This window comes from Phyllopteryx taeniolatus, chromosome 6 (assembly GCF_024500385.1).
Source record: "Phyllopteryx taeniolatus isolate TA_2022b chromosome 6, UOR_Ptae_1.2, whole genome shotgun sequence".
NCBI classification, from domain to species: domain Eukaryota; kingdom Metazoa; phylum Chordata; class Actinopteri; order Syngnathiformes; family Syngnathidae; genus Phyllopteryx; species Phyllopteryx taeniolatus.
In genome coordinates this window covers 25,963,417-25,982,192 of record NC_084507.1, presented here as the reverse complement: position 1 = coordinate 25,982,192, position 18,776 = coordinate 25,963,417, and the positions used below count along the sequence as shown (strand labels likewise).

Below are 18,776 nucleotides of genomic sequence, written 5' to 3'. Positions count from 1 at the left end.
TTGGGCCTGCACTGTGTTGTGCTTTCCAGGTCATGGCATGGTTATGAAGTAACCCCAACCGCTTTGCCCTGAGCGTCTGTGTTATCAAGCTACTCCACATCAGTGGTTGAATGTGAAGCTCAGGGTCATTGTGTTCTGTTTCACTTCCTTAATATTAGCCTGTGCCTTGTTCTGCTCTAGTTGAGGCATTAAGACAGTTCAATCAACACTCACATTCGTGTTGTTTTGGAATCTGTTGTGCTTATGGAGCCCAGATAAAGATGGGACAGCGTGTCGACTGGTCTGGTTTGCTCCTTTTCAGTCATTTTTGGCACATCGACACGCTATGTACATGTCAGTAGTTTATAACATCAGAGTACAACTCATGCTCCCCTTTCATTGGCCCTCACATATACAAACGCATCTCTTGCTCTCTTCATTTAATTTACTCATATAAATATTACATCTACTAAAAGGCACTTCCTCCCTCACAGTCATATAATTATGAAGAGAGTAGTGCTCTAGATCCTCTGCTTCTGCAACATCTAAAGCAGGGTTAAGCCTGTAGAGAAGAGAAGAGGAGTGGATTGGAAGGGCAAGGTGCAAAGGGGAAATTGTGTGCTAGTAGACAAGTAACGATGGAAACCGCTCTTGAAACGTTTGAGGCGGCTGAGAGATAAATGCAGATGACCAGGATGAGGATATAAAAGACGGATAGAGGGAGGATGATCTGTTAATGGAGGAGGAAGATACAGTGCAGACTTGTCTGTTTAATATGACAGAAAGGCTGGCTGTTTAAAGGAGGCATCAAAGAGACGAGGGCCCAGCATAAATTAAACTGATAACCAATTACAAATGTAACACACACACACACACATGCACACACACACACACACACACGCACACACAGTCCCATTCCAACCAAGCAATACAGTTCGGCTCAGTTTTTATAAAAATAACAGATCTCTATTGTACCGACTTCATTTACATCGCTCCCGCGTGGATCAATTTCAGTTCCCCTGTTGAATATGACGATGAGAGTAAAAATTATTGACAGACATTTTACTGTCCGCAAGCATTGCTTAAAACATATCCTGTACTTACTTGAAAGAAATATGACTAAGCCTTACCTGTGTTTGTATCCTTATATAACGCTTGCTGGACACGACTGTTGAACGACCCAAAAAGGTAACACCAGCGAGACAACAAGTGTCTATTGTGAATGCTTTTGAACACACCTACCGTGCCATTTCAGATAAACACAAGAAAATAACCCATGCTGTGGGAACATTTATTCCTAAAGCTTTGCATCCCCTCTCCATGGTCGAAGATGTGGAGTTTGGTCTCATTATGAAAATGCTCAACCCTTTTTGTACTGTGCCTTGCCGTGCATGTTACAACGATGTTTTAATTCCCAACCTATGTGACTCCATCCATCCATCCATCTTCTACCGCTTATCCGAGGTCGGGTCGCGGGGGCAGTAGCTTTAGCAGGGACGCCCAGACTTCCCTTTCCCCAGCCACTTCATCCATCTCTTCCGGGGGGATCCCGAGGCGTTCCCAGGCCAGCCGAAGGATGTAGTCTCTCCAGCGTGTCCTGGGTCGTCCCCGGGGTCTCCTCCCGGTGGGACGTGCCCGGAACACCTCACCAGGGAGGCGTCCGGGAGGCATCCGAATCAGATGCCCCAGCCACCTCATCTGGCTACTCTTGATGTGAAGGAGCAACGGCTCTACTCTGAGATCCTCCCGGATGACCGAGCTTCTCACCCTATCTCTAAGGGAGAGCCCGGACACCCTGCGGAGGAAACTCATTTCGGCCGCTTGTATCCGGGATCTCGTTCTTTCGGTCACGACCCACAGCTCGTGAACATAGGTGAGGGTAGGAACGTAGATCGACCGGTAAATCGAGAACTTCGCCTTACGGCTTAGCTCCTTCTTTACCACAACGGATCGATACAAAGTCTGCATCCCTGCAGACGCTGCACCAATCCGCCTGTCGATCTCCCGTTCCATTCTTCCCTCACTCGTGAACAAGACCCCAAGATACTTGAACTCCTCCACTTGGGGCAGGATCTCATCCCCGACCTGGAGAGGGCACGCCACCCTTTTCCGACTGAGGACCATGGTCTCAGATTTGGAGGTGCTGATTCTCATCCCAGCTGCTTCACACTCGGCTGCGAACTGCTCCAATGAGAGTTGGAGGTCACGGCTTGATGAAGCCAACAGAACCACATCATCTGCAAAAAGCAGAGATGCAATACTGAGGCCACCAAACCGGACCCCCTCTACACCTCGGCTGCGCCTAGAAATTCTGTCCATAAAAGTTATGAACAGAATTGGTGACAAAGGGCAGCCTTGGCGGAGTCCAACCCTGACCAGAAACGAGTCCGACTTACTGCCGGATATGCGGACCTAACTCTGACTCCGGTTGTACAGGGACCGAACAGCCCGTACCTATGTGACTATACAAATGAAACAGTTGGGTCGATTGGTCATGCCTGCAGATTTGGGTGCCGGCATAAGTAATTGTTCCATGCTTAATCCAAATTTTAAAGAAAGTAGTGTTTTTTGTTCACATGTTTGTGTTTTTTAAATTTATGTATATTTTATGCTACTGTATTGTCACGTCAATACAATAACTTTTCGGAGGAGTTGTTTTTATAAATAATAAAAAAATAATAAATTGAATTTATTATTCAGTAGCCAACACAATGAAGTTTTGCTGTTGCTGTCATGCAAAATAAAAATAATTTTGAGAGAGAAAAAGTTGTTCTCTTTATGCACAAAACACAAAACGGAGGTACTAGTGCATACACCCTGTTCCCACACAAGTGGGTTGTGACGCAGTCTGATGTTTTTTGCTTCGTTGTGGAGCTGTGTCATGTTAAAGGGTGGAGGTCAAGCAAGGACACCACAGGCTGAGTTATAAATTTTTGACTTTTCCAATTCCTCTGAGAATGTCTGGAATTTTAAGAGGACAGGACCACTGACATTATAGAAACATCTGATTATGGTTTTCTGTGATTGTGTTAGCTATGCAAGTGCATTTCTCTTGCAGCAATCCTGGAGCGAGAGAGGGCAGTATCATGCTTGTAGTGGAAATACTAACAGGCTGATACAAGTTAGAGGGTTTTTTTGTGACTTATAATACAAAAAATAAAATATAATATAATATGAGATTAGAAAGAATAGAAGGTGCAGGTCAAGATTTTCTGGAATGTGTGTCTGGAAGTTCTTGTTGGTAACATAGTTGGTCATTCATATCTCTTTTAGTTGTACATGCACATAGGGGTGGTTTTGGTAATTTTTTTTAATGACATCATAATTGAAAATTACATGCCAAAGAGTGACATTTGGCTGTGATGTGTTGCTGGAAACAAAAAGAGAATACAGGGGAGTAAATTGTCCAAAGGTTCATGATCATTCTTAACAAAGAACTGTTTTAGTTGTACTGTGTGTGTGTTTATCTGTGTGGTTGAGCAGATTCCTCAAATGTCTTATTTGATAGGGCTGTTCCCAAAAGATAAATATTGTACATCAACAACCTTTTAAAGCAACAATATTTTATTTTTTAACCTATACCAAATCGTTTAGATGGCGCATTAGCTTTTAATATTGAGAAAACTGTTCTTGTCATTGCCATGGCTATCCCAAATGGCCTACGTGGTGGTTTTAAATGTTGGTAGACCAGCCAGGACACCTCATATTGTCTTAGTACTAGCTCTGGGCCGTTGTTACTGTTAAGTTATATGCAGTTCTTGTATATTTGACCTGGCTTCTTCACACTGTTTCGGGGAAGCCCTGACCAAAATAAGTATGTAAATAAATCCCAATTATTTTACTTACTACTGAGTAACCTTAGCTTCACCCCAGACTAATTCTAACCTTTCTTTTGAGACAAAGTCTGAATCATATAACAGTGCTTTCAAGACGTGTTCTAACATGAGAATGGGCCCAAGCTGCATCACACGAGACACAACACAACACACTGTGAGTGCCAGACTCAACGCGGTCTTGTTAACCTGCAAGTAATGTTACCAAAAATAATCCTTTGTTTTTTTTTATTCAATCATGTGTGTATATCAGATTGGTGAGGCCAGAATGGGAATGCTAATTTTTAATCTGAAATAGAAATCAGGACAAACTTTGGTTTACATTAGCAGATATGTGGGACATAGTTTTAACCTTGTACAACTGCTGCACTGACAATACAGTCTTTGGCCGTACCGGGAGAACAAGCAGATCTTCATTCTATCGTTCTGCTTTGCATGGCACTTTGTGGCACCGCAATCCTATCAGGTGGAATTTAGAAACGCTGCTCTGCAGTTCTACATCCTCCCAAGCTAAACTAAGCGAGGCTGCTGCCAAGTGAGCTATGCACAAACACCTTTTTGTCTCCCAGCGACGACAGAGAAATCACCGTGGCCAAATTAATTTTCTTCCTTCTGCTCGTGCTGCTGTAACCGGAGGGATGACTGAAGCAGCGAATCAGTTCGACTGGAAGAGATGGTGCTGCAGGAGCGGCGGAAAGGAGAGCAGAAGAATTTTAATGTGGCTCTGTCTGTCTGTCGCCGCTTGCCAAAAAAAAAAGCAATTACTGTCACGGCTTCTCTCGCGCCGCGCTGAGTGTGTATGTTGTGTTATTTGTGCGTAAATATGTGTGTGTGTGTGTGCACGTGATGGTGCTTTAGAGCACAGGGATTTTCCGTGTTGAATGTACAAATGGCAAATTGGCTTATACACAGCAGGTTATTTCTGAGCTGATGGAGATCTCTTTTCCCCTTCATGTTTCTAAGGCACTGCTTTGTTACTATAAAACATTGATTCCATCACACAAGTTGTTGCGTGTGCAGAAAACCGGGAGGCACTCGACTCAGCTATCACTTGAGTTTTAAGCATATTCAGTTTCTAATTGGTTAGAAAATGGGATTGATTTTGACTGATCTTCTGTGATCCATCTACTTTGAAATACATTTTAGTGTCCTTTTAACAAACATTACAGATATCCTGTGTAGTCCCTTTTTTTACATCATGTACATAGTATCAAATAAATAAACTATAAAAGTAATTTTATTGAGCAGTTGAAAAACACTAAAGCAGCTGCTACTCTGAAATCAAACTATTAAATGGTCCTTTTATTGTCGTTTTATACATGCTTTGCAAAATTGACTTGACTTCCGCTTTTAATCACACAATATATGGACACACTGAAGCAGTGGGAATCCCTCCAGTGCTTGGGGAGAGAATCTGGTGCATTGCTCAAGGGGCAGCCAATCCTTGATGACCTGTGCAAATTAACAAAAATCAAACCAAAGGTGATTTAGTCACACTGCCTTCAAGGCTGAACATACTGTAAGAATCCAAATTGATGATGCATGTAAAAAAAAAAAAAAAAAAAAAAGATTAAATAAAGGAGAGGCGGCACGGTGGACGACTGGTTAGAGTGTCAGCCTCACAGTTCTGAGGTGTGGGGTTCAATCCCCGGCCCTGCCTGTGTGGAATTTGCATGTTCTCCGCGTGCCTGCGTGGGTTTTCTCCAGGCACTCCGGTTTCCTCCCACATCCCAAAAACATGCTTGTAGGTTAATTGAAAACTCTAAATTGCCCGTAGGTGTGAATGTGAGTGCAAATGGTTGTTTGTTTGTATGTGCCCTGCGATTGGCTGGCAACCAGTTCAGCGTGTACCCCGCCTCCTGCCCGATGATAGCTGGGATAGGCTCCAGCATGCCCGCTACCCTAGTGAGGAGAAGCGGCTCAGAAAATGGATGGATGGATGGATGGATGTGTTACACCGTGTTGTCAGTTTCTTTCCATAAGTAAAACCTTACTTGGAACTCTTCAAGGCAACGATTTTCTGCCGCACTCTTGCATTGACAGCCACGTATGCTAACCCGTATTCAGAAAAGTTCAAGTCGTGTTGCTTTGACATGTACAGTATTCACATTGGGCCAACTCATCAAGCATAGTTACCCCTCCCTCCTCAGTTCCCCACTGGACTTCGGTCAAACTGTGCACTGTACTCCTCCCAACCACATTTATGTCATCGGTTCATGATACGTCACTGATTGACCTTTGGTTTATTTTGGTTTATTTTTATTGACCAAAGTGGTACTTGGGCAACACTGAAAGAAAAAAAAGTGATTATATTCTGCGAACCAAGTATTATTTTTTGAGAAACGAGCTGTAAAATTATGAGGTTCTCAACATAAATCCAATGTTTAGTGTACTGTACTTTGTTTGACTACGACACACATTATTCATACTCTCCAACAATCCCACTACAGAGGAAGCATGTTGCAAATTGCCAAATCGCCTTATACAGACAGTACCTGGCAGATACAAAGCCACAGTTTGCATTGTTGCTCAATAAGCAGAAACAAACTTCATTTCATGTGGTACGTTCACATTTTGGCAAGTGTTAGCAGTGGAATAATGCTCACGATCACTTTCAGAGTCTTTCTGAATGTGACTAACCAGCCTGCAGATAAGAGGCAATGCAGACAGACTGACAGAAGGACAGACGGCGGTGCTTAGAAGATGAACTGCAGGAGGGCTTGCCAGTTGAGGGGAATGAGCAGGAAATGCACGCACATAGGAAAAGAAATGGGATAAGTGACTGCTTCATCGGGCTCACACACTCCCCTCATTGTAAAGTGCTTCTCTTTTTATGTCTCTATCTCAGGTGACGTTTCCAGGATGCGGAGGTTCGCCTACTGCAAAGTGGTCCTGGCCACCTCTCTGGTGTGGGTGATGCTGGACATGTTTATCCTGCTCTACTTTAGCGAGTGCAACAAGTGTGACGACAAGAAGGAGAGAGGACTGCCTGGTAGAGATGGTGAGTTTTCGTCTACACATTGTCAATGGAGAAACCAGCAAAGTTGCTTAACGACAGTTTGCATGTCCTCCAGACCACCTTGCGAGACCGAGGGACGGGCCTGGGGAGGGGGGGAAGCCTGTGGTGATCCCGAAGGAGAACCAGGAGAAGATGAAGGAGATGTTCAAGATCAACCAGTTCAACCTCATGGCCTCTGAGATGATTGCACTCAATCGTTCATTACCCGACGTCCGACTCGAAGGGTGAGCAGCCTACAGGCTCCTAATCGGCCGTATTCTCACGTTTCCTGAGCCAGCTCAGGTTCTCTGTAGAATGAATGTCAGGTTTGTCCATTGATGGCTTAGGCCAGCGCGGTTGTAGATTGAAGTGGTGTAAAATTACCCTCAATCATTCTGACTCATATATTACCCCTCTCGCTAAACAAATTAACAAAAGTAAGAAATATTCTCTTTATTTTACAGTACATTTTTAAAACTCTGTATACTATTTTAAAACCACATTTACAAACTGTTACACTTATTTAGGGATGCACTGATAATGACACCAGTACTGGTTTTGGTGCCAATACTGTACGGATACTGTACTATGACACCCATACCACTTTACTAGCCTGATATATACTTTCCGGGCAGCTGGAGTAGGCGCCATGTCAGCCATGTGGAAACACTGTAAGATTAACGTGAATGACAACACTAGCCGCCTCCCAGAGCAGAGCAGCGTGGAGCCGAGTGCTAGAAACTGCGGTCCGCACTGCTCTGTTCTGGCCAAGCTCGTCACACTGCCGTCACAAAGCCACAATGCGGCACATCGGGTAAAGAGAAGCGATGATGTGATAAAATATCACTTCAGTTGTCCTGCTGACAGTTTTATTTTACACCTGAAATACCTTGTGTTACAGGCTACATTTAAGCAAAATGTGAAAAAAAAAACATGCAGTTGGAGGTTGTTTTAGTGTGCATTTTATTTGAGTAAAACTCATGCCATGCTCAAGAAAAGTTGGTTTGTTTTTTGTTTCTGAAAAATGTTTGATTAAAATAAACCATATTTTCATCATGATTGCAAGACAGAATGGCATTGTCAAGTATCAGTACTTGGTATTGGAGAATACTCAAATGTACTGTAAGTACTTGTACTCTGTCTGAGGAACAAGTGGGATTGGTGCTTTTATTGTATTGTGAAATTGGTGCACATCCCTCTTACTGCTCACTTGCAATTCTGACTTGCATGTGTAAATAATGAGGGTTTTTGTAGAAATATTGACTGACAGGCAAGGACACGCACAGGCAGGTACACACACACTCAACAGACTACAAAGAAAGAAGACATTGATCCGTGAAATGTGTTTTATTCTTTGAACGAGAGTTGATTACGAGGTGTGTTTTCCCTCAGCCTCCTCACTGTCTATCTGCTTTTCCAATTAGAAGATAAGACCAAGTCAATATCGGCACTGTGAGTGTGTGCGTGTGCATGTGCGTGTGCCTCAGGTTGGAGGGAACCGGTGAATGAATTCGCCGTAGGTCACCATTTGCTCAAACTGCAGAGCGTGAAGACACTGGCAGTTTATTTTCATTATTGTCAGCAGGGCCATTCAGAGTGAAATAAATGAGCGGGGATAGGTCATTCTGACATTACAGTGCTGTTTGTGTGCGTGTGTGTGTGTGTGTGTGTGTGTGTTTTAATGGGCTAGTGTGCGGTGGTGCACATGTGCATCCAATGGGTGGATCTGTACCATGTGATCATTTTCCATGATCACATTTTCACAAGAACACATCACGTTTTACCCTTTTTACATTCTGACTGCATGATTTTTTATTTTTTATTTTTTTTAATGAGGGGGCATATTTTCATGTCCATACTTGTGTGATATTTCACTGTTGACCAGGCCCTCAATTCCTTGGTGGGACAGGCAACCTGTGACTCAATGCGCATTACTTTTTGCCAAATGTTGCTCCACCTCGCGTCTAGTAGCATACTGTACATAGCACTTAAGACCAAAATCAACAGAGGGTGACACCCTGACATGTGTCAAAACATGTCTACTTGGTGGAGACGCACAAAGTCCTCCAGTTTTCCATCAGGTGTTGAAGTCAAAGTTGTATGATCTGGATACAAACTAAAATCCTTGGAAAGTGTCTGTGTTTACATTGCATGGACTTGTGCCGCACGTCAACTTGGCTTCTTTATTAACATGCACACACACACACACTTAGTATTTTCAGGCAGCACAATGCTCAGTCAGAGTTATAATATCCGGTTTCAAATCTCCATTACGAACAACCACGTTCTCCCCGTGCGACCGTCAGTTTTTTTGCATGTACTCTGGCTTCCTCCTAAAAACATTCATCTTAGGTTAATTGAAAACAAAATAGTCCATCGGTTCGAATGGGACTGTGAAAGGCTGTTTGTCTTCAGGTATATCTTCACCTCACTCCAGAGCCCCAAAACCCTAATAAGGACAAATGTTATAGAAAATCTGTGGTTGAAAGGATAAGTATAATAAATACATACTGTACATTAAATATTTAAAAATGAATCAAATTTAGTTGAAGAAATAATAACAGCAAATATATTAATATAATATATTAAAATGTCATTGGATTGTGGTCCAAGGCATGGCTACACATACTTATAAATGCTCCACTGCTGCTTTTGAGGTTTCCACTGCATTTGTCAGATGATTACAAAATTGCAGAAAATGTGCAGACTTATCCTTTTCATATTAGAGAATGTGCATGTTGTGGCCTCTACTCTGGTTTTTGACCTAAATAGTGTGCCAGATGCGTGCCCTCGTAGATCTCTTTCTGTGACTGCATCACCCAATGAAATATGGTTTTTGCCCAAATTATACTTGCTTAACTTTAACGTGTAAATTTTGAATTTTTCGTGTCATTAATCATTTTTTTCACTCCTGTCTTACCTTTTATCTTGAGATTTCTACACACTAAAATAATTTTTCTGCTAAGGCGATTATAAACTGTTTAATCTGTAAAGCCCGGCCGGGCAAGAAGCCCTGCACTTTCTTGCACGTGATTATTTGAAGATCTTATAGCTTTGGATACATGCATTTCCCACATTGACTTAAGCATACTAATGCAAACATTATTAAATGTGACAATTATCTTAAATACATATTAAAGCATTTGACGTGCCATACGAATTAATTTAAACTGATACCATTTCCCACTGAAACAGTTCAAGGTGATTGCTTGGACAGAGAAAAGGCGTGTGAACGAGGGGTGAAAATTAATGAGCAACACAAACCAACTGTCATCACACTGCCCTACATATTTGCATGTCTCTAATTTTAAGATTATGTGCCTGTTTGCTCACCTATTATTCACCCTCAGTTTACTTTGTTTAGGGCACACTTCAATGGGTTGCTGATAATGATATTTATCAAGGCAACAAACGACATCCTGATTGACACAATGATCCCATTAATGAATGCATTGCTTTAATGTCGAAATGTCTCCGGTGCCTTCTTGCTTTATATTTTGTTACAGTATGTATGTTCTGTATTCCGTCTATAGGTGCAAGAACAAGCTATACCCTGACAATCTGCCCAGAACCAGCGTGGTGATTGTATTTCACAACGAGGCGTGGAGCACGCTGCTGCGGACGGTCCACTCCGTCATCGACCGCTCTCCCCTCACACTCCTGGAGGAGATTGTCCTAGTGGACGATGCCAGTGAACGAGGTACACGCACACACACACACGCACACACACACGCACACACACGCACGCATGCACACACACACTCCTTGTCCATTTTCATTTGAGCCTCATTTTTATTTTTCAAGCGACTGTGTGATTTTCATCAGGTTTGTGATGGCCAATATAGTCAGCATCTCTGGTGTGTTCCACTCCACCCTGTGCAATACTGTTAATCCCTGTTTGGTGGTGGGGATTAGGCCTTTAATTCGTCAATTGCAGGGATTACGCTTTGCTATTACGCCCAAGCCGCAGCCACCACACAGTCCCGTTGCATTTTGCGGTCAGGTGTGAATCGAAGGTGTGTGTGTGTGGTCTGTAGCTTTAAGACACCAGCACACATGTACTGCTTGATCTGTCTGCGACACAAAAGGAAGGAGAGATACGCCTGTAATCCAACCCCTGTAGTTTGTGCGTACTTTGTTTCTATTTGTGTGGGCCTACTTGTTTGTACTGTGATCTTTTTTGTGTCTCTGCCAAGAGGTCATCAATGGATTTCGTTTTTTATTTTTGTTTGTTTGTCTACAGGTTTTCATGCATCATCCTGTAGAAGGAATGTAGAATGTTCTCTTTACATTGATACACACATTTTTGACATCATAAAAAAAACATTCTTTATCAATAAGACTTGAAACCTCTTGAAAATACATACTTTGAATTTTAAGTTATTGCAGTACATTCTAAAACTTTCTAAGAAATTTCGGATCCAAACCCTCCATCCAGCCTTTTTCTATATACTCATTAAGGGATCTCAGGGATATTAAAAAATGACATAGAAAATCCAATTCAACTTGTAGCTTTGTCAAATGATATCCAATTTAAATCCAATGGTATGTTCATCTGGATCTGATCTGGACTGAGCATTTGGCGGCTTTATTTATCATGGAAAATAGCATTTTGTTTTCAGACACTCATATCACACTCGCATATATCATACCAGATCTGGGTGTATTTATTTCGTTCTGAAGCTCGATGGATGGATGGATGAAATGTAATTTAGAACCTAGAAGGTGGCTCTGAGTGCTCTAATCTTTCATTATTGTGTGTGTTAGACTTTCTAAAGCGACCGTTAGAGCAATATGTCCGACGGCTGGAGGTTCCTGTGCGGGTGGTGAGGATGGATCAGAGGTCCGGACTCATTCGAGCTCGCCTCAAAGGAGCCTCCATCTCTACGGGCCAGGTTAGAGAACTCTGTGCACCCCTGTTTTAGTGCGCTGAATATGGCTGACACTATCTGGGAATTTGATGCATATTTTTTAACTTTTTGTTGTTTGTAGGTCATAACCTTTCTGGATGCTCACTGTGAATGCACGACAGGCTGGCTGGAGCCGCTGCTCGCTCGCATCAAATACGACAAGTAAGACCTGAACACGCGCAAGCACCAAACTGGCGAGCTTGTCTGCAGGGGGCTTGCCCTGATGTTAATTAGATGGCTAATTATCCATGCCGTGTTGACCGCCTCACGCAAGCACTCCCACAAAATGGGCACATGAGAGGTTTGCAAAGACGTAGCAAGCAATAGTGTGGCGGTGATGACATTGTTTGAAGACGAGTGTTTGCATACGTATGCCTGTGCACTAGGAAAACGGTGGTGTGCCCCATTATCGACGTGATCAGCGACGACACCTTCGAGTACATGGCGGGTTCAGACATGACGTACGGAGGCTTCAACTGGAAGCTCAACTTCCGATGGTACCCGGTGCCCCAGAGAGAAATGGACCGCCGCAAAGGAGACCGCACACTTCCTGTCAGGTGCGTGATACTGTAACTTTAGTTCAACGTATTGTGCACAGTCACATCCTTTGACCTATAACATCTCAGTAATCACATTTGTCACCGTTGGACTTGGCACCGCTAATCCTTATAAAATGATCACAAGATGGAGATAATTAATGGATAGTGAAACGTTTTCTGTTATATAATTTGTTTTAGTTTTTCCTTTGTCATTTCTTATGAACTCTCAAGCCTGAGTTGGAGGGTCTTTCAGTATTTCAGCCTTTCTATCAGCTCTTCTTCCTGCTCTTATTTCCATGCTGACTTGACTCCATTACTCAAGGTCACTCGCATATTATAATGACTTGTGTAACATACTACGTCACCTCATTTCACTTGTTTTTCAAGCCTTCTGTGAGACTCAATTTTCCCCAGGTCCCACACAAAATGTGGCTTTCCATTGTCAGATAAGGAAATCGCTGTCATTATCATTGCAAATAAATTGTGTTTCAGTGCTTCGACATGGTGAGCATGGCAATAAATAGATAATTTATTATCAGTTTATGCATGATTAAAGAATTATTATGACTGAAATGGTATTATCGGCACGTGCATGCAGCAGGCATTGCATACCAAGCTACGGCCCTCGGCCTTTAGATGTCTGCGCTGGCACGCGTCCATTTGGGAGTCCAACAGCTTGTAATTTACTGCCAAGTCTTGTGTCCTTTGACAAGAGACCAAGCTATTAAACGACTTGACATCTTACCACCTGAAAAATTCATGTATACAGAGAATTTTTAACGTTTATGACTTCCCCAGACCAAATGCTCTTTCCCCCCCCCCCGATTGTTGTTCATGTGATCGAACAAAATCCAAGGGTTCACTTACTTTTATCCTCCGTCTCGTAAATGTTTACATGTTATGCTCTATGAAAATATGAAAACATATAATTCTTTGTTTGGTATTAGTTTAGCAGACTTATTCTTGTGATTTAGATGAAGATGAGACTATTTTATGACCAATTTATGCAGAAAAAAAACAACTTCTAAAGGATTCACATACTTTTTCCTCCCAAAACACTAGTCCATCCATCCAGCTATCCATTTTACATACTGCTTTTCCTGCTGAGTGTTACGGCAAGCTGGAGCCGAGCCCACCTCTACTTCAGGCGAAAGGCACACTACACCAAAACGCTAGTGTACAATCACATACTGTACGTTTACCTTTAAAAGTAAACAAGTTTTTAGTTTGAAGTCCATGTTTTTATCAGGGAATAGTTGGTTATGATTGCAGGCATAAAACTATGTGAACACATTTTTTTGCATTTAAATATATTCTGTAATCTGATTGTTTTGTTTTCTTTTTGACTCTTATCTGTTCTGCAAGTTGGTATTTGTTCTGCTCAGAACTTTAATTTTGACTATCATAGCTATGCAGATGACACACAGTTATATCTAGCAGTGTCTCCAGATGACTACAGTTCAATTGAGGTGTTGTGTCATTGTCTAAAACAGATAAATATGTGGATGAGCCAAGATTTTCTTAAATTAAACCACAAAAAAACTGAGATAATTGTTTTTGGCAATAAAGAAAAGAGGATTGCTGTTAGTAAATACCTGGAGTCACTCTCTTTAAAAACCAAAGACCAAGTCCGAAACCTTGATGTTCTGACTTTCAACCGTCATAACAAATCAATTACTAAAACTGCCTTTTACCATCTGAAGAACATTTCAAGAGTGAAGGTTTCATGTGTCAACCAGACCAGGAGAAGCTCATCCATGCTTTTATCTCAAGTACACTTGACTATTGTAATGGTCTTCTGACTGGATTCCCTAAAAAGAGCATTAAACAGCTGCAGCTCATTCAGAATGCTGCAGCTCGGGTTCTGACCAGAACAAAGAGGTCAGAGCATATTACTCCAATTCTTAAGTCTTTACACTGGCTTCCAGTCAGCTTTAGAATAGATTTGAAAGTTCTGCTACTGGTCTATAAACCACGAAACAGTTTAGGTCCTGAATACATGAATGAAATGCTAATGGGATATAAACCCAGTAGGGCTCTGAGATCAACAGACTCAGGTCAAATAGTGGAGCACAGAGTCCACTATTTGCTGCCTACAAATGGAATAAGTTGCCAACAGAAGTGACATCAGCCCCAAGTGTGTATGTTTTTAAGTCCAAGTTAAAAACTCTTCTTCCCCCCCCCCCATGCTTTTTAGAGCATTTCCACTTTTAAATGATATTTCATGCACTGTACACTGTTTTAACTGTATTATTATTTTTTTTAATTTCTCTCTTTGTTTTAAATGTATAGGCACGGTGGCCGACTGGTTAAATCCCGACCCCACCTGTGTGGAGTTTGCATGTTCTCCCCGTGCCTGCGTGGGTTTTCTCCGGGCACTCCGGTTTCCTCGCACATCCCCAAAACATGCATGAATTGTAGACTCTAAATTGCCCGTAGGTGTGAATGTGAGTGCGAATGGTTGTTTGTTTGTATGTGCCCTGCGATTGGCTGGCAACCAGTTCAGGGTGTACCACGCCTCCTGCCCAATGTTAGCTGGGATAGGCTCCAGCACGCCCGCGACCCTAGTGAGGAGAAGCGGCTCAGAAAATGGATGGATGGATGGATGTTTTAAATGTTTATAAGCTTTTTTTTCTTTGTTTTTAAATGCTTTTAATCATGTAAAGCACATTGAGTTACCTTGTGTATGAAATGCGCTATATAAATAAATTTGCTTTGCTACACCTGAGCCACTTATTAATTTCTACTCTCAGCTAAACGGCAGCACCCCGACCTGTTTTCTCATTTTACGTAACACACTGTCTTTTGTTTAAGTGAACCTGGGCGTCAAGAAAAATAAGACGCTGCTGCTGCAAGAGAAAATTATTTTTAGAATTGGAACGCGGGCTGTCGCCGTACCGCTGTTAAATGCAGACATGACCGTCTCAACAACAGCAGGAAAGAAGGAAAACAGCATGAAATGTGGGACTTATCTGTTTTTTATCCATCTATCTATTCTCTACAACGCCTATCCTGTTCAGGGGAGCTGGGACCTATCCCAACTGACTTTGTGCCAGTGTCACGGCGCCAGTCGGTGACAGGGCACATATAGTGACAAATAACCTTTCACACTCATGTTTGCATCATCACTGAGTGGAAACAGAACCCACCCTGTCATGCGATCGAACCACTATTATGTGACGATTGTGATCTTTAAAAAAAAAAAAAAAATACACTTTTTCTTTTCCAGGACTCCCACCATGGCAGGAGGCTTGTTCTCTATCGACAGAGATTATTTCCAGGAGATCGGCACATATGACGCAGGCATGGACATCTGGGGCGGAGAGAACTTGGAAATCTCTTTCAGAGTGAGTGGAAACACCCGCTAGCTTTGTGACACGGGCGCCGCCTTCCACTCATGAGGGCGGTCAAGTTGGCAATAGCTTGCATCCTCCGTCCACTAGTGACCTTCCAACTCTGCGTGTTCGTCACAGATCTGGCAGTGCGGCGGAACCCTGGAGATCGTCACGTGCTCGCACGTGGGTCACGTGTTCAGAAAGGCGACGCCCTACACGTTTCCCGGAGGAACGGGACAGATCATCAACAAAAACAACAGACGCTTGGCGGAAGTGTGGATGGACGAATTTAAAAACTTCTTCTACATCATCTCCCCTGGTGAGCGTGTCCGTGTGTGTGTGTGTGTGTGTGCGTGTGCGTGCGTCTGTGTGTGCAGCAGGTGTGATCTATCCATTAACCTGGTGACAGTCTGATATCACTGTGATGGTCCAATGGCGCGGGACTAGGGCAGTGAGTAATTTCACGCTAAGGAGCCACAGTTAAATTATGCGCGCGCGCACACAAAATACAAAATAAGAAATATTATTTTCCCTAAAATTAGCATCCCCCTAAGTCAGACCTGCACACGCGTGCCATCTTCATTTTGCGACAACATTCAGTATGCCATTGGAAGTGGCAACTTTTCTCAAATTCAAAACATAGGAACATATCAACGCACCCAATGATCCATGCTGAGTTGAACACAAAATCAGTGTGTTCATAGAACAAAACCAACAAATCATGAATTTCGCTCAAATGTTCTAATGTTCGGCTTCACCTTGGCAAGCGCCACTTACCGTATCATTTTCGCAACAATGTCCGTTCCTTTCCTTCGGTATTATGTCCTCGAAAAGGATTGCTCGCAAAGATATGTTGTAACTTCTATGACTATCTCAAAGGCTTTCTACAATTTGTTGACACCAAAAGGCTGAAAATGTTGTTGTTCTGAAAAGTTTGACATATGCAGTACTCACATTTGAATGCATTTGATTCATTTTGTCGTACACGTTACATTTACACCGTTATTTTCAAGCATACATCTTCATTGTGTGCTCTACTCTGCGACAAACTGTATTTATTAATTGCCTCGTCAAAAGCAACCAGTCGGGAACAAGATTGCTAATAAGAAATAATTCCCACTTTTGTTTGACTTTCTTGAAAGTCTTTATGATGCGTCACATCCTAACCTGTCGCCCTTTGAATTTGCAATGGAATTCAGGATCAGTAGTGCGCCCCCCCCCCCCCCCCCCCCCCCCCCGACACATTTGCAGTCAGGTTTATTTTCTGAATCAGGAAAATGTGATATGCTTTTGTTCTAAATAAAAACACGTGGCGCTTAAATGACAGCATGAATGGGCTAAATTAAATTGGATGTGTTGGGATTCAATCATCAGAAAATAGTATGACAAAATGAAATGAGCAGCTTTTAAAAATTTGGAGCATTCAGACATTTATCCTGCTGCCTATCAAGGGCAAAAATAAAAAATAAAAAAAATAAGTTAGAGCACCACCTGATGCTCCGAGAAACTGTCAATACTGAAATGTTGTTGCAGGGAAGTGGATGAACTTCGTGATTACTGTGACTTGTTTCATCTGACTGTTTACATCTTTTTTAGGTGAAATAAATAGCACATTTTGACTCATTCCTATGGTGCACTCAATTCAACTACACTATACTGACTAAATGAATGTGCGTGCGTGTGTGTGTGTGTGTCTGTCTGTCTTCAGGTGTGACCAAAGTGGACTATGGTGACATCACGTCTCGGACAGTTCTCAGACAGAAGCTTCAATGTAAACCTTTCAGTTGGTACTTGGAAAACGTCTATCCTGACTCCCAGATTCCCCGCCACTATTACTCCCTCGGAGAGGTACACGCACACACACGGATACTCAAGTCATACATCACAAACACACCTGTATATTTGACGATTTACAGTTAAATGGTGTGGTTTCATCATCTGAGGAAGTATGTATGTATGTATTTGCGCGTGTGTGTTTTCATCTAAAGATCCGGAATGTGGAGACCAACCAGTGTTTGGACAACATGGCCCGCAAAGAGAACGAGAAGGTCGGCATTTTCAACTGCCACGGCATGGGCGGCAACCAGGTGAAAGCAGATTAATTCTCCCAAAATGTGATGCGTGAAATACTAATCATTCCTGTAAGGTGACCAAATGTCCTTCCGCTGCCGAAGACACGGCCCTAAGCGGCTTTTGTTGTTGCTGCTCTCTCGCAGGTGTTCTCCTACACGGCCAATAAGGAGATCAGAACAGACGACTTGTGTCTGGACGTGTCCAAATTAAACGGGCCCGTCATGATGCTCAAGTGTCACCACCTAAAGGGCAACCAGCTGTGGGACTATGACCCTGTGGTGAGTGCAACCTTTTGACACCACAGGCTGGACATATACAAGATCAAGCTGGAAGACTTGAGCCTGTTCTTTTCCAACTGTTTAGAATAAAATAGGTGTCTGCTGGGTATTATTGCGGTTTTCGTGTGTCGCACAAATCCCTGCAATGTCGTGCAAATGTGCAGTTTAGAGGAGTGATTCTCAAAGAGTGGTACGCTATCGCCCTCTATTAGTACGTGAAAAATCACTACCCACGTAAGTGCAGTTCCATTGTATTGAACTTCTAAGTTTGATATATGAGCATTTCATCTTTGTTTTTAAACATTTAGGTACACTTTTTATTTAATTTCTTGGTGAGATACATTTTAATTGGGTAATTATTTAAGTACAACTTTTTATTTTCCTTAGTTGTTGTTCAAACTGCATAATGTTACACTGGCTTACAATAATGGATATATCTTTTAGGAACGTCTCGTTTTTGATAAACACTTTGGCCTACTATACTACTTGATTTCATAACACATTTGCACACGTTAATACGTGTCATAATCAGCATCTCTGGTGAGTGTGATTGAACATTTCTTCGATTGAAATGTTATTTTTGTCACATGATTAAATATTGATTCTGAATTGCTCCAGATGATGTACATGGTGTGTTTGAAGACCTTAAAAACAATTTGTCTTTTTTGTTGTTGTTGTCCCCTCCTTGAGCCGTCACCTTGTCGTGGTGGAGGGGTTTGTGTGTCCCAGTGATCCAAGGAACTAAGTTGTCTGGGGCTTTATGCCCCTGGCAGGGTCACCCATGACAAACAGGTCCTAGGTGAGGGACCAGACAAAGCACGGCTCAAAGAC

General features: G+C 42.4%; 1 protein-coding gene across 3 annotated transcripts in view; it reads left to right on the top strand.

Annotated features, from left to right (window-relative positions):
- The window catches only part of galnt1 (UDP-N-acetyl-alpha-D-galactosamine:polypeptide N-acetylgalactosaminyltransferase 1), a 52,436-nt gene that overhangs the window by 27,670 nt on the left and 5,990 nt on the right, over positions 1-18,776 (top strand). For all 3 annotated transcript variants that reach the window (XR_009788828.1, XM_061775531.1, XM_061775532.1), the window contains exons 3-13: positions 6,661-6,813; positions 6,887-7,055; positions 10,344-10,510; positions 11,578-11,705; positions 11,803-11,882; positions 12,107-12,277; positions 15,489-15,606; positions 15,733-15,913; positions 17,303-17,442; positions 17,583-17,681; positions 17,811-17,945. Coding sequence is in view for 2 of the 3 variants with exons in the window: in XM_061775531.1 (XP_061631515.1) it covers positions 6,675-6,813; positions 6,887-7,055; positions 10,344-10,510; positions 11,578-11,705; positions 11,803-11,882; positions 12,107-12,277; positions 15,489-15,606; positions 15,733-15,913; positions 17,303-17,442; positions 17,583-17,681; positions 17,811-17,945 (1,527 nt within the window). In the remaining variant the exon portion in view is untranslated. The remainder of the gene's footprint in view (positions 1-6,660; positions 6,814-6,886; positions 7,056-10,343; positions 10,511-11,577; positions 11,706-11,802; positions 11,883-12,106; positions 12,278-15,488; positions 15,607-15,732; positions 15,914-17,302; positions 17,443-17,582; positions 17,682-17,810; positions 17,946-18,776) is intronic.